Source organism: Anser cygnoides, chromosome Z (genome assembly GCF_040182565.1).
Source record: "Anser cygnoides isolate HZ-2024a breed goose chromosome Z, Taihu_goose_T2T_genome, whole genome shotgun sequence".
NCBI lineage: Eukaryota > Metazoa > Chordata > Aves > Anseriformes > Anatidae > Anser > Anser cygnoides.
In genome coordinates, this window is record NC_089912.1 from 76,286,832 (window position 1) to 76,314,450 (window position 27,619).

Genomic DNA, 27,619 nt, shown 5'->3' on the forward strand with positions numbered 1-27,619 from the left:
CCTTGCACTTGGCCTCGTTGAACCTCATGCGGTCTGCACAAGCCCACCAGATGGCATCCCTTCTCTCCAGCGTGTTGACTGCACTGCTCAGGTTGGTGTTATCAGCAAACTTGCTGAAGGTGCACTCAATAATAGTGCACTTGGTAAAAAAAAAAAAGGTATGTACAATGGAATCTACACTGAACTGTATGCAGATTAGACTTTTTCTCCACAAAGCCAGACAGCATACTCAAATGACGTTTGATACTCAGTGGTTGATTTTAATCCACTGTACAGGTCTGTCCTTTCTATTTATGTTTCACATCTCTGAGATGCAGCATAACCCAAAAAGAGGCAGTTAAGGAAATACACAGTTGTAGAGTTAAATGCTCAACATCATCAGCCCTTTGCACAGAAAGATGTGTCAACTTTCCACAGCGTATATCTTAAAAGCAACATATTTATTTGCAAAGCCTCTAGGAAACAACATGTTGTTCACAAAGGAGTCAAGTTACTTCAGATCTTCACTCTACAGAGTGCAAAGAAATACTAAAGGAAATTGAGAAGAGTTAAAAAGCACAGAATAGTCACATACAAAATATGACTTTTAAGGTAAACAGATTACTAAAATTCTCTACTGATCAAGTTGCTGATACAAACACATACATTCATCATAAAATATAAGTATGTCTTCCCGAGAAGAGGACTGGTGCTGTGCTCTATTTTAAAGAAAAGAAATCTTCACACTATTGGTGAAAGGCTTCTAGGCGTATCCTGTCTGGATCTTCTGGATGTCTCAGGGCAATTCCCCATCGCAGAAGCAGCTCAATATAAGGTGGCCAAAATGAGTCGTTGATTGTTACATAGGGTTCATGCGGTGTCCTCAATAATTTATTTATAAGGATCTGGAAGACCAAAAGTACAAGATTTAGAACATGATGTAAAAATTAGAACTGGAATTCTTTTATCCAGACTAAGTTTTTCACCGTCTATCTAAAATTTTTATTGGATTTTAGATGGTGTAATTGTAAATGCCTAAAAAATATGAACATTAAGACAGTAAAACCTTACATAATTAATCTTTAGCCAGTATCTGTTAATACGGGGTTAAAAGCATCAAGTAAGAGAGAAAGCCAGTTGTTTGGAAATAACTCATATCAAAGCTATAACTGACTACCAACAAATAGTCTTTCTCCACCAGTTCTTCAGATTCTAGAAGAATGTCCATCTTACAATTTTTTTAAATATCTTCTCACTAATAAGCTAAAAAAAGAAATGTCTTCCTAGATTTAAACGACTTTTTTTCCTGTATTTTGTGTCCTACTGTAGGCAGTGTTAGAAACAAAAAACTTTATGCCTATGAGAAGTTAAGCATCACTGTGATCGTTTGACAGTTTCACTGCTTTTACATACCAAAATCCTTCTGCCTATATCATAAGTTGATTATGCAAATTCTTATTATCACTTCTTGTTTGGGCATGGCAAGCATCTTAGAAAAATTCAGCACCTATTCAGCACCTCTAAATAACTCCTTACTTCTCATTCTTTCTTTATCAAAGTATATCGTTAGCTAATAGACTTAAATGCAAACCCCAGTTTTGATGTTCTTTTTGTGTTTTTGAAGACCACATTCTTACCCTTGTAATACTGATCACTTGGAATACATACCTACAGATGATTTAACTTTACCTATCCTATGGTGCTTTCTCTCTTCACCCCAGATATTACATCTTTCTATTAAGATACTGTAAATGTCCTAGCTTTCCCAGTTTTAATAGGTACAAAATATTCTGCCGACCTCTCCTCTTTACTCCTGAAGAAAAAAATGCATCAAAATCCTCACTAACAGACTTTATTTCTCTGCCCAAACACTTAATGCTATTTTCAGAACAAGAAACGCTCCCTTTTTTTCAGAACACTTCAAAGAATTGTCCCAGTTTGTCTTTTATATTCATCTTTTATATTCATCTGCTCCAATTCTGAATATTTACTCCAATTACATTGTTTTAGATGTTTTAGTCCTTTCTGACATCTGATACTCCAAAACAGCCTTTCATAGCTGTTTACATACATTTGTATTATAAATCTTAAAAATCAAATCTTAAATTAGTTTCACTAAATCCTGAATCCAATAGGAAAAATCCTCAAACTGTGTAAAAGGAAAAAAAACCACTACATTTATATATTAAAAATTATAGCTCATTAATGGAACAAAATTATTGAAATAAAAATTCTGAAGCTTAATGATAAATGAGATTACAGCTTGCTGAGGTGTCTTATGCTAATTTAATGAAGCAGATATTAATGTATGTAAATAATTTATATGTATGTACCTAGCCTTTATTAAAAAATGTACACTTCTTATTCAAAAAGCAAACAGAGGGATTAAGGAGACATGGTCAGGAACACATACATTGGTTGCAATTCTGGGAATCCATTACATTCGCACAACAGCAAACCCTAAGTCTGTAATTACAATACAAAGATGACTTTTAATTTGTCTCTTCAAGAAACTATTATCTATATCTAAGCAAACAGTTTTGAAATTTAACAGGCACTTGAAACTAGAACCAAGTTGCTCAAGAGAGAAAAAAAACACAAAACATAAAAGAAAGATAAGGGACATTCACAATTTGGGCCAAAACAGTTAAAATTAAGAATAAATCTGAACTGCTGGAACTATTATGTTCTTCCAGATGGAAATCTGATATTACTTGCTGGAACTATTATGTTCTTCCAAATGGAAATCTGATATTACTTGGATGTGTTCATGTTTTAAAGAGATTAATATTATCAGAAAAATAAGAAGGACAATTTTAAAGCATTAAAAGAGCTTTAAAACTTGATTTCTGTAAGGAACGTGCCTATTTCAAATTCTGATTTGTTTTCAAGGTCTGCCTAATCTGGCATTAATAGGCACACTGAGATACTTGAGGCATGTAAAATGATTTTGATGATATAAGTACCAATTCACTGTCTGGGCTTTAAACTAAAGTACAACAATGTCATAGTGACCGGATCATACCATCTTAACACCAGAATGTTGTTATTCGTCAAGTTTTCCCTCAAAAAAACAAAACAAAACAAAAACACCCTTTAAAAATTGTTTTATTTTTATTTTCTAGTTCTAGGGAAGGTTTTACACATAGATGCTTACAAGCATTTGAAGAGTAAGGATGGAGGAGGAATAGGAAATTACATTTAAGACAAGAAGGAACAATGCTAGTGAAAAGATATTTAATGGTCTTTTAGAATTACACTTTCTAATTCAAGATGGTAAGTTACACTGAAATGAAAAATACACATTAATCAGTGTGTATCACACTTAATCCACTAGATTATACATGAATAATATACATTAACACATGAATCAAACTCACCAATTTCCTCATATGAAATATTACAATCTGGTTAATACAAGAGACTATATATTACTTAGTTCTCTAACTGTTACTGTACTACATTTCAGAAATATTTGTATTTACATTGTACAAAACAGAGCATGGAACAAGAGCAAGAAATGGAACTATTTGATTTTTTTTCTTAACCAAAGTATTTCGTTCCCTCACATGAGCCACTAAGGCTCATAAAAGTTCTTTAAGAAAAACATATATATGTATATATAAATATAAAATATTAAAATAAAATAAAATAAAGAAGTAAGGAATAATCAATCATTCTCCAGATCAAACAGAAAATACAGTTACCTAAACTACTGCCAAGATTTTGGTAAAAATTTGAGGGTTTAATTTTATAGGAATTAAAATAGAAATGTAACATTTTTAAACATTCTACTTTTTAAATATCTTAATTGTATGTTGTATACTGTTATCTTATTAATATATTGTGATCAGATCTGAGTAGTAGAAAATCACGTGAATCTCTATATAACAAAATCATCTCACCTCTAAAATTTCATGCAGTGTTATCAGTTGCGCATCTGGCTCTTCAGACTTTTTCTGCAAAGATAACCACACCAGCTAAATTAACAAAGCCCCCAAACTAAATATTCGGGAAATATCATAACTGACAGATTTAATTAATTTAAATTAATGTAGGACAAATAAATCACACAACTATTTTATTGCATAGAACAGAACACTTGAAGATGATATACTTTTTTGTTTAGTTATAATACAATTACAAGGTAGGATTTAAATCATTAATCTATCAGTGCAATATCATAAACTTTAATATTGTTAATCATAGCATCATTGAATCACAGATTCAGTGTTGGAAGGAACCCACAAGGATCATGGAGTCCAACTCCTGGCTCCACACAAGACCACCCAAAAACCAAACCAGATGTCTGAGAGCGTTGTCCAAACGCCCCTTGAACTCCATCAGGCTCGGTACCGTGACCGCTGCCCTGAGGAGCCTGTCCCAGTTCTCAGTGCAGAACCTTTCCCTAACACCCATCCCGACCCTCCCCTGTCCCAGCTCCATGCCGTTCCCTCGGGTCCTGTCGCTGTCCCCAGAGAGCAGAGCTCAGCGCCTGCCCCTCCGCTCCCCTCGTGAGGGAGCTGCAGGCCGCCATGAGGCCTCCCCTCGGCCTGCTCTGCTCTGGGCTGAGCAAACCAAGGGACCTCAGTCGCTCAAACATCTTCCCCTCTAGATCCTTCACCAGCTTTGTAGCCCTCCTTTAGACACTCTCTAACAGTTTTATGTCTTTCTTATACTGTGGTACCCAAAACTGCACAGAGTACTCAAGGTGAGGCCGCACCAGTGCAGAGCAGAGCAGGACAATCCCTTCCCCTGACCAGCTAGCAGTGCTGTGCCTGATGCACCCCAGGGTACAGAGTTAGCCCCTTTTGCTGACAGGGCACACTGCTGTCTCAAGTTCAACTTGCCATCAACCAGCACCCCCGATCCCTTTCTGTGGGACTGCTCTCCAGCCTCTTGTCCCCTAGCCTGTACATATATGCAGGGTAGCCCCGTCCCAGGGGCAGAATCTGGCACTTGCTCTTGTTAAACTTCTTATGGTTGGGGATTGCCCAGCTCCCCTAGTCTGTCAAGCTCTCTCTGTAAGGCCTTTCTACCTTTAGCAGAGTCAACAGCTCCTCCCAATTTAGTGCAAACCACAAACTCACTTAGCATACCTTCAAGTCCTGTACCCAAGTTATTCATGAAAACATTAAAGCAAACTCGCCCTAAAATGGAGCCCCATGCAACCCCACTAGTGACTGGCCACCAGCCTAATGAACCCCATTTACTATGGCCCTCAGGCAATTGTTCACCCATCATATTGAAAGCTTTTCTGAAATCCTGAAAATTACATCAACTGTCTTCCCTTGGTCAACTAGGTGGTTGACCTTGTCCTAAAAGAAAATTAAGTTTGTTAAACAGGACCTACCCCTCCTGAACCCATGTTGGTTATGACCAATGACTGCATTGTCTTTCAGGTGTTTTTCTTGCCCTTTGTGGAAAATTGGGACATTTGCTGGCTTCCAGTCAACTGGGACCTCTCCAGATTCTCAGGACCATTGAAAAATAATTAAGAGAGGCCTTGCAATGACATCAGCCAACTCTCTGAGTTTCCTGGGATGAATCCTATTGGGCCCCATACATTTATATGCACCCAGCTGGAGCACCAAATACTGCACAAATTGAGGGCTGGCTGGGAGTTTATTGTTACCACAGTCATGGTCCTCCCACTCAGGGCTCTGGGGGTCCTAGAGCCCACCTTTCGTGTTAAAGACAGAGGCAAAGAAGGCATTAAATGTCTCTGCTTTGTCTACGTCTCTATTTGTTAGCTGACCATCCTCATCAAGTAATGGACTAGTTTTCTCTGGTCTCCCTTTTGCTGTTAACATATTTTAAAAAGCTATTTTAATTGTCACTCACAGTACTGGCCAACTACAACTCTAACTGAGCTCTGACTGCATGAATTTTCTCCCTGTAATGATGAACAGCATCCCTGTAGTCCTCCCACATCACCTGGCCTTGCTTCCTGCGGCCACACTTTATTTTTCCGCCTAATTTCTAGAAGATCCCTGCTCAGCCAACCTGGCCTTCTGCCCCACCTGATTGACTTCTATCATTTTGGAATTGCCTGTTCCTGTGCTCTTAAGAGGTGGTACTTAAAAATTTACTAGCAGTGATGGATCCCCATTGTCTTCAAAAGCAGTTTCCCGTTGGACATTACTAACTAGTTCCCTGAGCAGCCTGAAGTCTGCTCTTCCCATATCCAGGGTTAAAGGTTTGGTGGCAGTTTTTCTCCTATCACCAGAGATTTTAAACTTAACTACTCCATGATCACTATATCCAAGACAAACACCAATTGCCACTTCACCCATGAGACCCTCTCTGTTTAGAAGCAACAAATTTAGAGGGCACCCTTCCTAGTCAGCTTCCTTAGTACCTGTACCAAGAAGTTATCATCAAGGTGTTTTAATTAATGATTACTTTAATAACTTATTATTATTATAGTAACTAAGAATTGCTTTAAAATAGTTACATTTAATCTTAGATAATTAAGTATACCTCCCTATGTCTAAGATTTAAAACACAAGATAATTCTGACTTCAATCCATATCCATACCAAAGGCGTCAGGCTGTGGCAACAAAAGCTAACTGATTCAGTCTCTCTGCCTGCTCCCAGTCCCAGGTGCTGATCTCTGGTAACATGAGGGTGGAACCAGAACAGGTTCACAGCAGCTCACGTTGCTGTCAGCCCCATAAGCACGTTCAGTCACACAGAACTACTGAGAGCACAAGAAGCATCCATGATGCGAAAGAAAACTACTGACAGAGTTAAGAGTTATGTGCTTCAAGAGCATTGAACCAAGCTGGTAAGAGATGTTATCAATGAGTTCTGAACCCACCTAGCACCATTCTATTGCTAATGCAAACAATTTGTACTTCTGACACATTCAGGCAAATAACATAGGGGAAAATGGCTGTCTCTCCAGCCTTCACAGTTAATCACTTAGATGCAGATTATGGGGGACCAGTAGCTGAGCCAGGGAGATCCAACTGAGTTTAAAGATAAAGCAGCTATGAACTCACAAGGACCAGAAATACAAAAAATGGAGAGAGAGACAGAGAGAGAGACAGAGAGAGAGACAGAGAGAGACAGAGAGAGAGACAGAGAGAGAGACAGAGAGAGAGACAGAGAGAGGACTGATCAGAAAATAAACTGTATTTAAGAACTCAAGAAATGTCTAAATAAAATTAAGACAAGATAAGACCTTGTTTATATATCAAAATAAATTTTTACTTTGAAGTAAAATCTTAAAAGGTAGAAGGTGAGCTTCTGTGAGGAGGGAAAGGGCAGACTGATCCCAAAGACCTCGTGTGATCCTTTTTTCTCTACATTTTAATAAGGAAAATTGCATGGAAAAGAGACAAAGGCAGTGTAACCAATAAGTTCTAACAATCTGTATAACAAAGGCTGAGAAAATTCAAGGAGTTGAACTTTGCTCTGGGGTGAGAAATTATAAAATAAAGTCTTCCTCACAATTCTGAAACACACACACAAATTCACTGTTTCACATATTTAAAAATTCACTGGATATAACTATGAGCAACTTAATCCAACCTTGAAACTGGCCATACCTTGATGATTGGGTTGGATTGGAAGAAATCCAGAGGCCACTTCCAGCCTGAATTTTTCTCTGACATCACATATATGGTAGCAAATCAACTAATGTATCTCATACAAAATATATTTTAAAATAAATCATAATGACATCCATGGGAAAAAAATGGACAACTGCTTAAAATGCATCTGGGAAAGTCATTGGCACTTGAAATGTCCTGGAAAAACTATAATAAGAACCAGCAAACAGGGAGATGACAGATGAGGCTGAAATGAGGAAATAATTGATTGAAAGAAGACTGTTAATTAAGTCCCTGAAATTTATTTTCTTAATGGTTTCACAAAATGTAGGCACGATCAATACTTAGTAATAGCAGGATACTGGAAGGCACTGATATATAGAAGAACTGAAATACACTACAGGAACATGTGTATGACTTCAAAGACAATCATTGTGCCTCAAAGGGTGGATTTGGTATTTCTATGTGCTAAGTATGTAGTTCGGAGTGAAACCAAGACTTTTTAATAGAAGCTTAGGGCACATCAGTTAGAAATAACAGCAAGAAAAAAGACAAGGGTTTAATTTGTTGTTTTTGTGGTGATTATGAGCTAGTAATATTTTGTTTATAATACTGGTTTCTACCAGATTCCAACAAAAGATGAATCCTAGAGGAAGCAAATATAGAAAATGGGTATTAGGATAAGCCAAGGAAATGAAAAACTTACAAAAGAACAGGAAAGCTATGTTAGTTCTATTTGCAAAGCAAAGAAAGAGAGGGGATAAGATTGCTGTCTATAAATACATCAGGAGGAGTAAACACAAGAAAGAAAAAGAACTATTCTAAGGACAATACTGGCATAAGAATACATGGATCTGTGTTAGACATGAATAAATTTAAACTGTAAATTAGGAGACAGTTTCTAACCAGTGCATTGAGGCACTAGCACAAACTCCAATAGGAACAGGATTAACAACAACAACAAAATTTTAAATTAAGCTCAATCATAATCTAGAAATTGTATTATGTGGTTGTCTGCAATAACAGGGAACTAGATTCAGAAATCTATTTCTGTGTTCTGAAGTGTGTCTGAAATGCAATTCAACCCCCACTTTTTTGCAGCATTTTGTAACTAGTCTTTCAAATAGTAGTGGTAAAAGGTTTATTTTTACTGCAGACTTTGAATTTGTTATGCAAAATACTCCCTGACTGCCTATTTTCCCTAAAGTTTAAGATAATTTTTGGCCGAGTTTGTCTGAACAGAAACTGATGGTTAACATTCTAAACTATGCTGTAATTATAAACACTTGTCCTTATTATTGTTCCAAAAACATTGTTAGGCAATTAAAATTTGCTTTGCCAAGGAAAATATGAATCCACTTGCCTAGTCCAGTAAAAAAAAAAAAAAAAAAAAGTGTAACGATTTGGAGTGAACCCCTCGCCATTTCCAAATCTGGCACAGACTGCAGTCCAGTAAGAAATACAATACATCACTATGAATCTTATTGGGTAAAGGCTATGTGCATTAAAAAAAGAAAATATCCAGCTGGGAACAGCCTTAGATAAAATAAACCAAGCTGAAAAATGTTGATTAAACATCAAGGATCAGCTGTAAGAATATAATTATTTACCTATTTTAGAATATAGCAGAAGACTCTCTGCCAGTGACTTTTAAAAAGATATTATATCTAATTAAATAAAAATTGAACATTACAAATTCAATACTTAACAAAACAAAACAAAAACACACAAAAGAAAACAACCCTCACCTTTTTTTTCTTTTTAGCTCTTCCATCTTCCTCTGGAAGGGGAAAATGTTCTTCTAGGAACACACCCAAAGCATTCAAGAGTTCTTCTTTATATGCCTTTACTTTAAGGATTTCATCTTTCAGTTTTTGGAGTGCTCTAGTATCCAATATAATAGTAAAAACATACCAATAGAATATCAAATTCAACAGAAAAATTAACATTTTTCTCAATTAAAAATTGCTTATTTTCTATTGTTACAAAATCATAATCCTATTATTTGATTTATTTTACAAAATAAGTAGTACGTTTTTTAAGAATTCGTTTGCTCACTTGCTTCTCTTGAAATTTAAATTCTTCAAGACAAAAAAAAACAATATTATAGCAATACCTTTTTTTGGAATGTGATACAACTTCATTTTCCATGTTTTTTTCAATTTCTTTAAGAGCATCTAGTATCTTCTCCTGTTCGTCATGCCACTGCTGTTCTCTTTGAAACATGAAAAATATCAAGTGGCACAACTGATACATAGAGTTTTCCTTAAACAATCAGAAGAATAATTTGTGGTAAAAAAAAAAAAAAGCCTTGCAACATTCTCAAGTCCAAATTACTGTATTACCTTTCCAAATCTTCTTTCAGTTTCTTATTCCTTGACTGAACTGTTGACAGCACCATTTCAAGATCTTTCTTTACTTTCTGCAACTGTAAAAAAGTAAAAATAAACCTACAGTTTGCAGATAGTCAAATCCCTATTATTTGTTCTATGTAAGGTTATATCTGTAAAACTGTTTTCATATATTAGGTGTAGAGGGCATATTATCTGTAATTTCTTAAGAAATCAGACTATAGAGTGACATACTATTTTTAAATGTGTTTAGAGCCATTTAAAATGTCTCTAATCCAGACGCTCATTAACATCTTATTGAAGCTCTGTAAAACAACAAAGTTCTTCACAGCACCCGAAGCAGATCATGAAGCACACACATGAACTGCCTACCTGAAGAAACACTGAAAACACCTACAGCAGCAGGGCTGCATTTTTTAACTCACTGAAGCTGTTTGCAAGAATGAATCCATGTTAAATACACTATTATAAAAGGTATAGCATTGAAAAACGAAGATGCTGCAAGAAAGACTAAGTGCTTACATGAATTATATGGTCCTCAATAAGGACCTACACAGGAGAGGAAAGAGGAAGAAACAAAGATACTGCAGCCAGAAGCTATATGTGCTCCCAATGATAGGAAACATACATCTCAGAGGATTGGGTCTCTCAATAATGCGTTATGTTCTAAAATGCAATATTTCTAACATTTTATGTCTTTTAATAAAAACCTATGATTTGGGTGTATTTTGCCTCCACAGACAGTGGAAACTGTTTTATAACCTGCTCAAACAAAAATTCTTCTACAGATGCAAGTGTGCCCTGTGTATGCGATACCTGAAAAAAGATTGGAACCCTCAACAATACAAGCCACAAAATGGAGTATCAGATCAAACATGCTAGAGCAATACAGTCAAATCAGTTTGTAACCAAACAACACGTTAACTCTGGCTCTTAACTGCAGTTGGGTTTTCTGTTGTCAGTGATTCCAGAGGGAAGAAAGCTGCTAGGAGGAAGAAAACCAAAAGGTACTTTTTAAAAAAAAACACACATAGTAACATGTACATTATCAGCTACTGTTGCATAGCAGTGTCCAACTAATATAGTGTAATGCTACCGCTAACATATTCTTGATTTGCCCTTTCTTTCAAGTTTGGTAGAACTCAAAGATATATTTGCAGATTATTTGCACTGAATGCCAGATCTATGAATACCAGCAATTCTTTGTAACATATAATGTTACGCTATTTTATACCAAGTATGAAAAGCAATACATTGAAAACTTTTGCTTAAAAAAGTCATTCATTGCAACTAAGAAATTTCAGTAATTATAATTCAGAGGAAGATAAACATCAGAACAAGCACAATGCCTAAAGAAACATACAAAATAGCTTATCAATAGACCACCACAGGAGCAGTTGTAGTTTTTCATTTTTTCAAAAAAATGATATCTATTAACAAACAAAGAGACTTACCTCTTCTTTTCCTAATGTTAGCAGTACCTCTGGATTAGTCGAAATTACTGAAAAATATAATGAATTGACTTTTATGCACTGTGTGATATAGGTTTGTTCTTACTGAAAAGCAGTCTGTCTAGAGAGAAACTATTGTAGCCTCTAAAATGCTGGGCTAATATTCAGTCACTTTGGAGTGAAAAAAAATGTTAACACTTTTGCATTACTTTTTTATACATGAATGAGCACAGGCACGTAACACTGAAATGTGAAGTATGTACATCAATGTAAGCAAGCCTGATTTTTCGGTGTAAAAGATTCCATCAATATCAATGTGTGGAATCAAATTGCTCCATTCTTCAAATTCACTGTAACACATGTTCATCAGATAATTAAGGAACCCTGAGAATGATCAGTGTTATCTTAATTTTACTTTAAGAGCTGACACACACTGGTTTTTCCATTGCATACCCAACTCATTTTATGACATTATAAAAACTTACTTCATCTGAATGTTTGGCCACATTTTCTACAGTCTGTATCCCCACACTTTGCAAATATCAAATCTAAGTTATGCAGAGAATGACAGTTCCACAGGGTCACAGACTAGTTAAAGTTGGAAGGGACCTACGGAGATTTTGTAGTCCAACCCTGTAACATAAGGCAATGCCAACTGCAGCAGGACGTCCAACTGCATTTTCTTCGGATCACAAGTGAACTGGATTCCTGTATTGTAGTAATAAACTAAAATGTTTTTTACCTCTTTTCTTTATCTAGCTTGTATTTAAAGGGGTCAAGGAATTCAGTTATTTTAAAACTGCTCTCATGAGACACACTTGAAGTCCTGCATTCCCAGCACAAGAAGGACATGGGCATATTCAAACAAGTCCTGAGGTGAGTCCAAAAGGATGAACAAGGGGCTGGAGCACCTCTCCTGTGAAAACAGGCTGAGGGAGTTGGGGTTGTTCAGCCCGGAGAAGAGAAGGCTCTGGGGAGGCCTGCCAGTACCTAACAGGGGCCTACAGAAAAGCTGGGGAGGGACTCTGCCAAGGAGTGGAGTGATAGGACAAGCGGTAATGGCTTTAAACTACAAGAGGGAAGGTTTAGACTAGATGTAAGGAATAAGCTCTTCACTCAGAGGGTGGTGAGGCACTGGCACAGGTTGCCCAGAGAAGCTGTGGATGCCCCATCCCTGGAAGTGCTCAAGGCCAGGCTGGATGGGGCTTTGGGCAACCTGGTCTGGTGGGAGGTGTCCCTGCCCAGGGCAGGGGGTTGGAACAGGGTGGTCCTTAAGGGTCCTTCTAACCCAAACCATTCTATGATTCTACTTCAATAAAGACTTTTCCAGTAACAAAAATGAAAAATATTAAACCTCCCATAAAAGCATTTTTTCCTAAATACAATACAGTGGATTCCATTAATTTCTAAAGATACATTTTTGATAAAGTAATTTTATAGTAGTTTTACATTCTCTACAAATTTTGAGAAACCTTGTATTAGTAATTTTAAGCAGTATTTGTTCAGTGATGAAAATGTAATCTGCCAAACCAGTGAGCTCAAAATGCAATCAAATTACATCTCAGAATAAAATTTTTACTTTGAAAATTATTGTCTCTAAATCTCAAAACAAAATATGAGTGTAGCACTCCCGTATTGAGCTCATGTTTAAGAACTGTAGGAGGCAGCCATCTGTGCTGGTTTTATTAGACCAATATTTTTTTTTAAGGACATGATTATCCTATGTGAGGATGATAACATTCCATGTTGAGTTACACCCACATTAGAGTTCCTTTCATTGTCATATTTGGAGAAACCTATTCAACGCCTTCCCTTCACCCCCCTATGATTATAGTGAGCATGTATTTGCCAATATTGTGCCCAAAGAAATGTAAAACTGCCAAGTTACAGCCTCTGAAAATAAGGCTCAAAATTGAAATAATGTGACAGGCCCTCATTTACAAGAAATAAGCTAGCCATTACTAAAAACAAAATCCAAAGTAACAAGTCAGCCTGACATTCACACCATATTAGCAATTAGCAATTTCTGTTACTCCTATTTAGATTAATTCAGACAGTGTTTTCAATCAAGTAATTTCTCCTTCAAAACAATCAATAGTTATGCCATGGTGTTGGCTGGGATAGAGTAAATTTTCTCTGTAGCAGCTGGTAGGCGCTTGTCCTCGTGGGGGACTTCAACTTCCCGGACATATCCTGGAAACACAACACGGCACAGAGAAAGCAGTCTAGGAGGTTTCTGGAGAGCGTGGGAGATAGCTTCCTGACGCAGCTGGTCAGTGAACCTACCAGGGGTGGTGCCCCGCTAGACCTTCTCTTCACAAACAGAGAAGGACTGGTGGGAGATGTGGTGGTCGGAAGCTGTCTGGGGCAGAGTGACCACGAAATGGTAGAGTTCTCTATTCTTGGCGAGGCCAGGAAGGGGACCAGTAAAACTGCTGTCTTGGACTTCCGGAGGGCTGACTTTGAGCTGCTCAGGACGCTGGTTGGCCGAGTCCCTTGGGAGGCGGTTCTGAAGGGCAGAGGAGTCCAGGAAGGCTGGGCGCTCCTCAAGAAGGAAATCGTGATGGCACAGGAGCGGTCCGTCCCCACGTGCCCAAAGATGAGCCGGCGTGGAAGAAGACCGGCCTGGCTCAACAGAGAGTTGCGGCTGGAGCTTAGCAGAAAAAAGAGGGTTTATAATCTTTGGAAAAAAGGGCGGGCCACTGAGGAGGGCTACAAGGATGTAGCGAGGCTGTGCAGGGAGAAAATTAGAAAGGCCAAAGCTCATCTGGAGCTCAATCTGGCTACTGCCGTTAAAGACAACAAAAAATCCTTTTACAAATACATCAACGCGAAACGGAGGACTAGGGAGAATCTCCATCCTTTACTGGATGCGAGGGGAAACCTAGTTACTAAGGATGAGGAAAAGGCTGAGGTGCTTAATGCCGCCTTTGCCTCAGTCTTTAGCGGCAATACCGGTTGTTCTCCGGACACCCAGTGCCCTGAGCTGGTGGAAGGGGATGGGGAGCAGGATGTGGCCTTCGCTATCCATGAGGAAATGGTTGGCGACCTGCTACGGAGCTTGGATGTGCGCAAGTCGATGGGGCCGGATGGGATCCACCCAAGGGTACTGAGAGAACTGGCGGAGGAGCTGGCCGAGCCGCTTTCCATCATTTATCGGCAGTCCTGGCTATCGGGGGAGGTCCCGGTTGACTGGCGGCTAGCCAATGTGACGCCCATCTATAAGAAGGGCCGGAGGGCAGACCCGGGGAACTATAGGCCTGTCAGTTTGACCTCAGTGCCGGGGAAGCTCATGGAGCAGATTATCTTGAGGGTCATCACGCGGCACTTGCAGGGCAAGCAGGCGATCAGGCCCAGTCAGCATGGGTTTATGAAAGGCAGGTCCTGCTTGACGAACCTGATCTCCTTCTATGACCAAGTGACGCGCTTGGTGGATGAGGGAAAGGCTGTGGACGTGGTCTACCTTGACCTCAGTAAGGCTTTTGACACCGTTCCCCACAACATTCTCCTCAAGAAACTGGCTGCTCGGGGCTTGGACTGGCGTATGCTTCGCTGGGTTAGAAACTGGCTGGATGGCCGGGCCCAGAGAGCTGTGGTGAATGGAGTCAAATCTGGTTGGAGGCCGGTCACTAGTGGAGTCCCCCAGGGCTCGGTACTGGGGCCGGTCCTCTTTAATATCTTTATTGATGATCTGGATGAGGGCGTCCAGTGCACCCTCAGTAAGTTTGCAGATGACACCAAGCTAAGTGCGTGTGTCGATCTGCTCGAGGGCAGGAAGGCTCTGCAGGAGGATCTGGATAGGCTGGAGCGATGGGCTGAGGTCAACTGTATGAAGTTCAACAAGGCCAAGTGCCGGGTCCTGCACCTGGGCTGCAACAACCCCAAGCAGCGCTACAGGCTGGGAGATGAGTGGCTGGAAAGCTGCCTGGCAGAGAAGGACCTGGGAGTATTGGTGGATAGTCGGCTGAATATGAGCCAGCAGTGTGCTCAGGTGGCCAAGAAGGCCAACGGCATCCTGGCCTGTATAAGAGGCAGTGTGGCCAGCAGGTCGAGGGAAGTGATTGTGCCCCTGTACTCGGCTCTGGTGAGGCCGCACCTCGAGTACTGTGTTCAGTTTTGGGCCCCTCGCTACAGGAAGGACATGGACGTGCTCGAGCGAGTCCAGAGAAGGGTGACCAAGCTTGTGAGGGGTCTGGAGAACAAGTCTTACGAGGAGCGGCTGAGGGAGCTGGGCTTGTTCAGCCTGGAGAAGAGGAGGCTCAGGGGCGACCTCATCGCTCTCTACAGTTACCTGAAAGGAGGCTGTAGAGAGGTGGGGGTTGGTCTATTCTCCCACGTGCCTCGTGACAGGACGAGGGGGAATGGGCTAAAGTTGCGACAGGGGAGTTTTAGGTTGGATGTTAGGAAGTACTTCTTTACCGAAAGGGTTATTAAGCATTGGAACGGGCTGCCCAGGGAGGTGGTGGAGTCACCATCCCTGGAGGTCTTTAAAAGACGTTTAGATGTAGAGCTTAGGGATATGGTTTAGTGGAGTTCTTAGTGTTAGGTCGGAGGTTGGACTCGATGATCTTGAGGTCTCTTCCAACCTAGAGAAATCTGTGAATCTGTGAATCTGTGGTATGATGCAATGTTTTGGATTTGTCCTGAAAAGTGCTGATAACACACTGATGTTTTAGCTGTTGCAGAGCAGTCCTTAAACAGAGCCAAGGACTTTTCAGCTCCTCGTGCTGCCCTGCCAGCGAGGAGGCTGGGGGTGCACCAGGAGCTGGGAGGGGACACAGCCAGGACAGCTGGCCCAGGCTGGCCAAAGACATGCTTCATACCACACAACACGCTCCAGAATAAAAGCTGGGAAAAAGAAAGAGGGAGGGACGTTCAGAGTAATGGAGTTTGTCTTCCCAAGAAACCTGTATGTCTAATGAGCCCTACTTTCCTTGAAGTGACTGAACACCTGCCTGCTGATAGGCAGTAGTGAACGAATTCCCTGTTCTGCTTTGCTTGCGGACAAGGCTTTTGCTTTACCTAGTATACCATCTGTCTCAACCCATGAGTTCTCACACTTTTACCTTTCTAGTTCTCTCTCCTATCCCACCCAGGGATGTGAGCAAGCAGATGTGTGGTGCTGAGCTGCCTGTCGTAGATAAAGCAGAACAAGGTAGAAAGAAGCCACGAAGAACATGAAAAATTTAAGCACAGTAGACCCTCCATTTTCATATACCCACTGTAACCCTATTTAAATTCTTAGCGGCAGCTTCTTTCTTCAGTCTCTTATAAAAGTAGCCAAAAAGACAAAGCTTTGACTGCAGAATGATATTATTTGTACTATAATGTGCATAGATCATCTTTCCAGTATAAAATTAAGATTTCTAATAATAAATCTTATCACCTGGGAACAAGTATGAATGGTTGAGTGAAGCAACTCAGCAAGCCAATAAAAACAGGTCAAGCCCCAAGAATATTTTTAGACAAACAGCCTGAAGTTTAAAATAATTGCATGTTTTAGTAAAGAAACCTAACATCTCCAGGTATTTTATCCAGATAAAAATGAAGAGTGTTTTCAGTTCATTTCCTTTCAGCCAGCAGCTTATTCATGAACAGCAGCCAAGAACCAGTATTTCCTAAATTTATTCAATGTCATACTTTTGGTCTACATACCTCTACTCTAAGAAGCATTTGGGACTGACTACTCTCACAGGCTTGCAAAGCACATGAACTATAAATTTATTCCAACAGCAAAACAGCATCTATTTATAAGAAAAGAGAACCATTTGTATTTTTTCTAACTCCTATTACTTGTTCACATGCTATGCAGCAGTTACCTGAGCTTTGAAAGAAGCTAGAGAAGTGACTTTAATGTTCACCCAGAAACGCATTCCAGTGCGACCAAACAGAGTATTGAAAATCACCATTTGCTGTCTACATTGGGTTTCCAAAATGCTAGGTATGTTAGGAAGACCAAGACTCGTCTGGCATTAAAAAATTCAAAAGAGTTGAGCCAATGTACGCATTTAAAGATAAATGAACAGATGTTACTAGGCTGAGAGGTGCTAACAGGTCCTTGACATGGGACATAAAAATGGATGCTAACAAATACTAGTGACGGTGCAGTGTAAACTGTCTTATGAGTCTCTAAACGGGACATCTGAAAGAGCAGATTACTGTACTCACAGTTAGATACTGAATGGTTACTTTCACATTGTCTGGTCACATCAGCCTTAAAACAGAGCAGAGTCAGTTAGCACTGATGCTTACATACAGAAGACATTTGGAAGAACTGAGAAATTTGTTTGTTCTGACAGATATGCTGAACAACTATGAGACCTACCACTTGTCTCAGTGGTTTGTGCTTCTTAGGATCACTAAGTCAGCTCGATTCCTGTACTGTAGCAATAAATTAAAAGGGTTTTTACCTCTTTTTCTTTATCTAGCTTGAATTTAAAGGAGTCAGGCATTTCAGGTATTTTAAAACAGAGTAGTGGGTTTACCACTAAAAGTTCACTTCAAGATTTCAGCTAGTAAATGATAATAAAGCACACTTCTGTACAAAATTAATTGAAAAAAAACAAAACAAAACAACAAAAAAAAAACCAAAGAAGTACAGACAAAAATACATCTGGATAAATTACAATTAGGTATTTAGCCACACTTGCAATGATTAAAAATATATCAGCCTCTTTTATGACAGCAAGAAGACAGAACTAGCCATTTACCAAAGCAGTTCTGTCCTAAAAAGGAAGTACAGATTAAAGAAATGGGGGAGAAATATGAAAGGTGGCAGATGTCATCTACCTGAACTTGTGCAAAGCATTTGACGCTGCCCTGGACAATATCCTTGTCTCTAAATTGGAGGGACATGAGTTTGATGTAAGACCACTCTGTGGATAAGTTATTTGCTTGGTGGTCACATTCAAAGAGTTGCAGTCAATGGCTCAATGTCCAGGTGTAGACCCGTAATGAGTGGAGTCCCTCAGCAGTTTGTATAGGGACTGGTATTATTTAACATCTTTGTTGGAGACATGGACAGCAGGCTTGCATGCACCCTTGGCAAATTTGCCGATGACACCAAGCTGTGATGTGGTCGACACACTGGAGGGAAGGGATGCCATCCAGAGGGACCTCAGCAGGCCTGAGAGATGGGCCTGTGTGAACCTTGTGGGGTTCAACAGGGCCAAGTGCAAGGTCCTGCACCTGGGACTGGGCAATCCCAGGCACAAATAAAGGCTGGGCAGAGAATGGATTGAGAGCAGCCCTGAGGAGAAGGACCTGTGGTTCCTTGATGAGAAGCTCACCATAAGCCAGCAATGTGCACCTGCAGCCCAGAAAGCCAGCCGGGTCCTGGGCTGCACCAAAAGCAGCATGACCAGCAGGGCGAGGGAGGTGGTTCTGCCCCTCTGCTCTTGTGAGACCCCACCTGGAGCCCTGTGTTCACCTCTAGGGCCCCCAGCACAAGAAGGATGTGGACATATTCAAATAAGTCCTGAGGGGGACCACGAGGATCACCAAAGGGCTGGAGCACCTCTCCATGAAAACAGGCTGAGGGAGTTGGGGTTGTTCAGCCTGGAGGAGAAAAGCCTCAGGGGAGACCTTATAGTAACCTTCCAGTACCTAAAGGGGGCCTACAGGAAGGCAGGATAAGGACTCTTTGTCAGGGAATGTAGTGATAGGACAAGGGGGAATGGCTTTAAAAGAAAACAGATTTTGGTTAGATATATGGAAGAAGTTCTTTACTCAGAGGGTGGTGGGGCATTGGCACAGGTTGCCCAGAGAAGCTGTGGATGTGCCATCTCTCAAGTGTTCAAGGCCAGGTTTCATGAGGTTTTGGGCAACCTGGTCTGGTGGAAGGTGTCCCTGCAGGGGGCTGGAACTTGGTGATCCCTCCCAACACAAACCATGATTCTATGCTTCTGTGAAACAATCACAGAAAGGAAAAAACAAAAAACGGGTGACAGCATAACAAACTTTTGTGATCAGGGGCAAGACATTTTAGGAAATCTGCTAACAACTATTTCCCATTTAACTGACTGATGGTGGTAGGAACTATGCGTTCTTGTCCAGAATCATACGTTACAGTAGACCTTGCTTTGAGAGGAACTGAAATGATAAAAGAACATGGCATAACAACTATAAATTAAACATACATGCTATGGTGGGAAATGTTACATATTAACTAGTTTAGCATGGTAATACAACAAGACATACATGACTTATAATACAATGAGAGAAAAACGTACATGGCATAAGACGCTTAGATAAAAGACCTTGCAAAAGTTAATGTGAGTAAGCCTTATGTGTAAGCAGCTACTTACTTTCAGGACTTTTTTTCTGCCATTGAGTAAACTCCACTGTTAAAGCTTTCATTCGCATCATTAACAAGGTAAGCTGTATAACAAGAAATTAAGGATCTGTTTAAGTGTGTTGAGTTGTTCCAGAGTAAAATAAGATAGACTGGGATAAAAATTCATTTATTAGGTTTATACAGAAAAAAAAAAAAAACACACAACAAAAGAGCACCTATTGGAATACACAATTTATACCTTCAAAAGGATTAAAAAAGCCAGTTCCAGTGATCAAGAAATGTTTTCATTCTTATTCCAAAAGGTGGAAATCAGAAGTACCCTGAATTGGTATTTTTTCCCTTAACTTCCTCTTCAATATCTGACAATCACCACAACTGAAGATGAGCCACTGCAAGCCACAATAATATTTCACACCCTCGTTACTTCTTAGATGCATGGTTGATACACATGTAAGGTTAAGTAGACTGATATTGATAGGCGTGATGACTAAATAAAAGAATGTCTTCCCCCAAAAAAACCACAGCACAGCCAACCAGTAGTCAAATTATCTATCAAAACTCCATATGTGGACTCAAGAAAAAATGTTTTGGACTACTGCTCTAGCTCACTGTAATCACTGAAAATATAGCAGCAATAAGACTACACATTGGTTCAGAAAAGTTTATGAAAAACAAAACAACAACAACAAAAAAACTAAACAGCCACAGATCCATAAAAAATGTACTTAGTTTAAATTAAATGTATTTAGTTTATTACGCTTTACAGAAAGAATATATGCATTATTACTATTCCATTTCCTGAAGCCGGGGACTGCACCTATTATTTTTCTTCAAATACACCTATATGTAATATGTATTATCATACGTATGTATCATACGATGTCTGATAGGAAGTTGACCTATCATTGAAATGCAGCAAGTACTGCTGATATAGTCAAGCATTCAATGCATTCAGTAAAAGGCACTGCAGATTGCATTTAGCTTTTCCTCAACCGAAGGAAAGAGAATGAGAAAAAAGTGCTAAGAATCATCAGGCAAGATCTCATAATAAATATATCAAGAATCAAAAATGTAAGTGTTGCTTTTCACCACTCAAAATAAATTTGAAAATAACTTTGAGAAGTACATCTCTAAAAGACAACCTTTTAAAGTATTAGGCAGAATTGGGAAAAGCAAAACAACAAAAAACTCAAACCAAAATAAATGAACTACCATACAGATGTTTTTTATTTTGCACATCAGATGGTGTCAATCCCTTTTGTAATACTGGAGCACCACTCTTGACAATATCATCACTCTGCTCTTTCATCTTTTAAACTCAATAAAAAGGATGTACAAAGTGTTCTAGTTGTTCCAGTAACTGGACATCAGATATACAAATAACTTAACACTACCTTTCAGCAGCTGTAAATCAAGCACTCTTCAACAGACAAAGAGATACAGCCGGTCTTCATATCAGGTGTCTCTCTCATAAACTATATATATTCCCAGCAAAATACGCTGCTCAGTAAGGAAACCATGACATTGTAGAACAGAATCATCCCCAAGCTTAAAGAATAAAACTACATGGAGTACATTGCAAGATTATGATCTTGAGGTGATTAAGAAGTGAACATCAGTGACAAGATCAAGAGCAAGAAAAAACCCACAGCTTCTTTGCCAGCTGCAATGAAAATAGAAGTGCCTATATTAGGGATTTAATAAGATCATAACAAAATTGCTGACAGAAGGTCCAACATGACCTTTTCCTCTCCTCCCCATTTTCTGTCATGAAGTACAATATATCCTTGCAACTCCATTTAATCATTGTCTTGCTATAAGGGTTTTTAAGAAAAGCACATCTTCAAAGTTTGAGTATTAATTACAAGGCTTTTACAAGGCACAATTACAAGTATACAAGGTGCACTACAGTAAAGCTGGAAAGAAGCATAAAAACTCTGCGCCTACACCTAATGAAAATTATACAAGAATTATTTCTGCTGTTAGGATTTTATCTAGTCCTGTAAGAAGAAAAAGATTGTATTGTATGGATGTAAATATCCATCTTTACTTACTATTTACTCTGATAACAGTTTAGAACACAGTTTATTAGTAGCAAGAGATAAACATTAGTAATTCAATATCCGAATGTGTTCTACAAATACACCTCTGAAAAAAATACTCTGTTTCTGTTAATCATTCAAATATATTGAATGAACTATCTGAATATACTTACCGAAGTCCTGTAAGATGAAGATTTATAAAAGGTATGTATTTCACTCACCCATCCAATATATTTCCAAATTTACGGTCCACAAACAAATTCCATTTTAAAAGTTTGTATTAAGAATTTACAAGCAACTGAACAGTGAGCCAACAGTGCCTTTTTCTATGTTCCCCAAAAATTCAGGATATAGAAGCTCATGTTCATGCAGTCAACATCACTCTAATAATTTCTAATTCAAGCATATCAGTTTTCTAACGATATCCACAAATCGAGAACAACTCTAGCTTCCAAAAACAAATTTCCAGAGTAAAACTAAAGGGATATAGTTTTAAAAATACATGTACAATGATTTGCTGCTTATGTCAGTCATACATCAGGTTGTACATATAGGACTGCTCGTAACCTTTTTGTTATACATAAATGCAACTTTTCAGCATTTGCTGGACACTAATATACTTCAAAATAAAGTCTCAAAGTTAATAAGAGTAAAGCTGCCAACTTTAGAGAGTAAGTGAAGATAATTTCCTTTCCTTCTTTTGGAAGCACACCATTTCATTACAGAAAAACAAATATTTTGTGGAGAATAAAAGAAAAATGTCTTACTTTGGCATCTGATTCTGTCAGTGGTTCCGCTCTTATAAGTGTTAGCTTGCTCTGACACTGTGTAAAAAACAAACAAAACACAGGAAATGTTTACTCACTCATGCCTTTTGCAGCAAAGAAATACGATGTTTAGAAATTCCACCAAAAACTGTTTACTGTAAGAAAAAAAAGCTTTTACTTGGCTCTTACCATGTCCCTTGGAATTTGACCCAAAACAGCAAATAAGAAATAGTTTGAAACCATACTGCAGTAAAAAAGTAGAACTTAATTGAAAAGTAGAAAGCCATCAGCTAAAAAAAAGAGGATGTATGATTTCAGGAAAATGGCAAGTTAAAAGGGAAAAGTTGGTATGGAGAAAGATACTGAACAGATAAAGAGCATGAGAAACTGGGAAAAAATGACAGTCATGGACAAGGCTGAATTGGGGAATCTGCTACAAAGTAATTAGCACACTAAGTGCTACTATTCTAGCTTTCCAAATAGAGATATCACATTATAATACACATTTTGTTACAAATCATTTAGTAGGGCAATATACTTCAGGTGGTTTTTTTGTTTGTTTGTTTTGTTTTTGTTTTTTGCGTGCAATGTATCAGCTCCCATTGACTGCATTGGGATGTATATCAAGACTGAAGTTCAGGTCACCACAGCTATCCAAGGCTTTAGCATAAGTGACCTGCTAAATAAACTCTTTCTTGTTTTGTAACTGTCAGCAATTTGTTCTGATCCAGGGCAGCGCAGGATGCACTCTACTAAGCAGAATTACTAAGTGGTTCTTTGAAATCTTATTGCTAACATTTTGGAACTAAACACAGCATAGGATTTCTCCAGTAAGAGCTGCTAATTGTGACACTATAACTGGAACACTGCATCACAAACCATATAAACTGAGGTACTAATTCAATGATTATCAGTTATTTAAATTTTTTTGCTAAAACATACTTCCATCCAGGATGCAACATCCCTTGCATATAACACACATTATCATCTTCCTGTATTGTTGTGGTCATGCTGGGAATGACATTTTTTTTTCAATGAAATTAAAAATAATAAACATTCTGTTTTTTCCTCTAATTTGAAACTCTCAAAGTTCACAACCTCTGAAACGGTACCAAGCAAAACTTCTGTTGATAACTTATGACAATATTTCAGAAAGCTTCCTAGTACAGGATTCCCTGCCACTTGTTCAGTATTAACATGTGCATTGTTCCAAATTCTTAATAACATGAAAAAGTGTTAGGTTTACACATAAAATCACATTATCCTTTTAAAATCTAATTCTGTGCAATTTATGAACCATGGCTTGTATGTACTTTGTTATACTTTAAGATGAGAAGTATTCTTACATCAATTTCTGATACTTTAAAGCCTTGAAGTTATAATGTAAAAACACAAGGAAATAAGTGGTACATAAAAACCATGTAAAACTCAAGTGAAGCAATTAAGACACTCAAAATATAATTTAGAACATGAGTTTTCAGTAAACTTAGCAGAATCTTATAGAATGCATAACGTTTGCTCACAACTGTTACAAGTTTATCTTTGCTGGGACTGGCCTAAGTAAAAAAAATGCAAATAAAAACAACTTGCTTTAAAGTGTTATCATTAGCATTTTGGATTGTCTGTCAAGCGAGATAAACTTTATGATTAAGGATGTAACCATCAGTTTGCACAAGTGTATGCTAATAGAACCATCCTTCTGAGCCTCTCTTTCTCCTCCCATTGTGTCTTTCCTATAAGACCCTAAGTACTTGTGAACCATAACTGACTCCCACCTTGCATGAGGCTGAAGTAAGAAGGATCTCAGTCTCAGTGTAATCATACTACCAGAATACAACTATTTTTTCTGTTTTCCCTAGTTTTAATACATACTCCCATTCTATTAAATATTTAACTCCCACTAAACATTTAGTTAAATCAGCACACTGTAAACAAATATTGACACCACAAAGCATTCTTCATTCCTGCCAGCATATCTACCTTTGGACTTTTTGAAGGTCTTCTTCCTTATGCTGTTGTTGTTTCTTTGGAGGGGGTGCAGTAAGCATACAATGAAGGAAGAGGAAATAAAAAATGCTCCGTACAGTTAACAACAAATCTGGTACAATATTCATGATTTACATACCTCTTCCATCTGCTTCCAGATACTCTCACATTCATCCAAGAGTTCATCCTTGGCATCTACAGAACTTGGTTCTTCAGACTATTAACAAGCAAATCTAGTGGTTACTATGCAGATCAACAATAATTATTAATACATTACTGAATCATACCTGCTATGTTAGGTCAAACTCGTACCAGAGCAATCCCTTTTGAGTACAGAAGTTTTTAGTTAACTCCCCAGTATTTCTAGACAGGACCTAATCATTTAGTAACATCAACTAACTTTAATATTGTAGCAAAATTTTGAAAAAGGACACTAAAAACATTTTTAATTGAATCACAAAGACCTGAATTTTGAACACTGCTTTGGATCATCTGCATGTTCTTGCTCTTTTTGTTTTTCCTGACAACTTAAATAAAGAAACAATGAGAGAATAAGTACATATCTTCAAAGCCATAATTTTCTTCATATATCCACAAAGCTCTTAAGGATAGTTACTTCTGCTCTGTCTTACAGTAAGTGTCCTAATCTATTTCTCCTTAGGACACTTCTCAGATGTTAAACAAAAAGACTTGGAATTCAAGTGTCCTGGGGGTTGCTAGAAAAAAACGAACAACAAAAGAACCTGAAAGATATGCAGGCAACTAAATAAAGAGAGCACTTGGATGGCCAACAGAAAAGCATCAAGGGTTAAGTTATAAAGTTTGAGAAACCGTTGGGTTAAATAGAAACATACATATTTAAAAGTGTGATCCCAGTTAAGACTATAGAGAGAGAGACATTAATTGACAATAGCAAGTAAGAGAAAAAACAGAAAGGACAAAATGGCACACAAAGGGAGTTTTTTTTTAAGAGTCAGGACATTTTTTAAAGTATTCAAATGGATCACTGAGCCCACCAAATAGGTAAAGATTAAAAAGAAGCATTAATAAACACACAAAGAAGAAATAAGTGTATTCATCATCTTAATGAGGCAGAAATTCCTAAGTCGACATTTTGTTCTTTTTCAGAATAAAAGTGAGGCATCACAGAAAAATATGCTGAACAAATTAATTTCAAAAGAGTGAAATATTCAACTAGTACTTCCAAAGTTCAAGAATGCCATAGTAGAGTGGTTAAGAAAAAAATGAAATAATCATAATCTCTCCCTGAACACTGACAGTATTCTAGAAAACTGAAAAGTAGCAATACCTCTACTAAGCCTTCCTGGCAAATTTGTTGCATCAATAATTAAAAACAGAACACTAAGAAATCTGGATCACCATGATCTGATAAGGTCTAACGAGTACAGTTTCTACAAAGGAAAATCATTATCTTCTTAACAGTCTTGGAATGTCTCCATAACATGAAAGAGAACTAGCTCATATAATTTATTAAGACTTCTGAAATGCCTCCAGCTAAGTCCCCCCACAGAAAGCTAATAAAGAAGCTAAGCAGTCTTGAGATTGACTTTTTTTTTCTCTGAGACCAGAAATTGGCAAGGGGACAAACAGAAATAAAACTTTAATAGATCATATTCACGGCAAAAAGCCAAAGCAGCAGAGCTGAGAGGGCCTGAAGTTAAAGCAAAACGAAACAAACAAAAAATAACATTGGGAAGCTTGAAAGCGGTGTTGAGATCTCATCCCCCAAAAGTCTGATCCCCATTTCACCCTGGACCTCTACTCAGTAATACAGTTCATCAGTGTGAAAATATGATAATGATAATGTGAAAATACGTAGCAAAAGATGTTTAAAAGATTACAATGATTTTAACATTGTTGACCTTCAAAACTTTCCCACCTGCTTTTACAATTACAAAATGTATATATTTTGAGGAGATACTATAGGCCTCTCTCTATACCAGCAACTAAATTCATCTGTGGTCCCTAAAACCCTGCTGTTAATTTTAACTTCTAAAGTACTTACATCAAAGAGTCATGTTTTTTGCATACATCTTTCCATGTATCATTCAGTTTCCCCTTTTTCTGTATGGTAAGACAAGGTTTCTGTTTGTACTTCATACCTCAAAAACGGAGGCTTTTTGTCTTGCTTTACCACTCATCTTGGACCTTCGCATTGTTATTCTTGACACGTTATTCTTTCTTGTTATTCAAGCGTTGACATGTTATTCCTTCTTGCCTCGTACACAGGCAACACACAACTAGGTAAAACAGGCAGTACATGACTAGGTAAACTTTTTTTTTTTTTTACTTGGTAAATACACCAATTTCTTCCTTAAAGATTCTTTAAAAAATAAGACCTTCTTAAAAAAGTGTTTAGCTGGTGAAGGAAAATAAATAATGATACCCCCCACCCCCCCAAGGGAAAAATGCTTTTACTTCAAGATTTCACAAGTGCTGCTATTGTCTTTCACATACAGATAAGGAATATCAACAAAAGATGTGCAAACGACACATCTAACTTGTCACGACCCAAAAAGACCACACAGCTGAGATCTCTGTTGAAGGCAAGTGAATTATAGAAATCACAGAATCATAGAGTGACTTGGGTTGGAAGGGACTTTAAGGATCACCCTGTTCCAGCCCCCTGCCATGGGCAGGGACACCTCCCACCAGACCAGGTTGCCCAAAGCCCCATCCAGCCTGGCCTTGAGCACCTCCAGGGGTGGGGCACCCACAGCTTCTCTGGGCAACCTGTGCCAGTGCCTCACCACCCTCTGGGCGAAGAATTTCCTCCTTATACCTAATCCAAACCTACCCCCTGCGCGACAAATGCCATTCCCCCTAATCCCGACGCTAGGAACCACAGGAACCACAACTAGGAACCACAACCAACCCTCTGCCTTAGCTGTAAGCCCCATTTAGGCGCTGGAAGGCCACCACACCCCCCCGCCCCCGAGGCTGAAGGCTGCCCCCATCACAGCCCCCCATGGCCGAGGGGCGAAGCCCCCCGCCCCACCCCCGGCCGTTACCATGGCGCCGCCGCTCCCTCGGCTGCCCCAGCCCGGCCCGCGCGCGCCCGGCTCCCGTCTGTGCCCGCGCTCCGCGCTGATTGGCTGCGCGCCGCGGCGTCGCTTCGGGGCGCCCGTCGGTGAAGGGGCGGGGGGAAGGGAGGCGGCGCGGCGCG

At 39.0% G+C, this 27,619-nt stretch overlaps 1 protein-coding gene across 6 annotated transcripts; it reads right to left on the minus strand.

Moving 5' to 3' along the window:
• Positions 1 to 421: 421 nt before the first annotated feature.
• CENPK (centromere protein K) lies at positions 422 to 27,589 on the minus strand. Of its 6 annotated transcripts, none has more exons than XM_048079529.2 (11): positions 27,465 to 27,589; positions 26,556 to 26,693; positions 24,572 to 24,649; positions 22,447 to 22,503; positions 19,648 to 19,720; positions 11,345 to 11,391; positions 9,885 to 9,967; positions 9,656 to 9,754; positions 9,288 to 9,423; positions 3,885 to 3,938; positions 422 to 884 (listed from the first exon to the last, which is right to left on the minus strand). In XM_048079529.2, the coding sequence occupies exons 2-11, from the start codon at positions 26,607 to 26,609 to the stop codon at positions 726 to 728; spliced, it is 840 nt and encodes a 279-aa protein (XP_047935486.1). In that variant the 5' UTR covers positions 26,610 to 26,693; positions 27,465 to 27,589; the 3' UTR covers positions 422 to 725. The 6 variants fall into 6 exon arrangements, with proteins under 6 accessions (XP_047935486.1, XP_013036056.1, XP_013036057.1 ...); XM_013180602.3 differs by lacking the exon at positions 27,465 to 27,589 and adding an exon at positions 27,329 to 27,433; XM_013180603.3 differs by lacking the exon at positions 27,465 to 27,589 and adding an exon at positions 27,251 to 27,396.
• Between the last annotated feature and the right edge of the window lie 30 nt (positions 27,590 to 27,619).

Bases quoted from the DNA above. Each gene is read 5' to 3' on its own strand.
- CENPK (XM_048079529.2), bottom strand. From the start codon at position 26,609: ATGCGAAGGTCCAAGATGAGTGGTAAAGCAAGACAAAAAGCCTCCGTT. The intron at 19,721-22,446 runs GTAAGACATTTT...CTTGTTATACAG, and splicing joins TGACAGAATCAGATGCCAAA to CTTACCTTGTTAATGATGCG. The intron at 9,424-9,655 runs GTATTGCTATAA...ATTGGATACTAG, and splicing joins GTATCACATTCCAAAAAAAG to AGCACTCCAAAAACTGAAAG.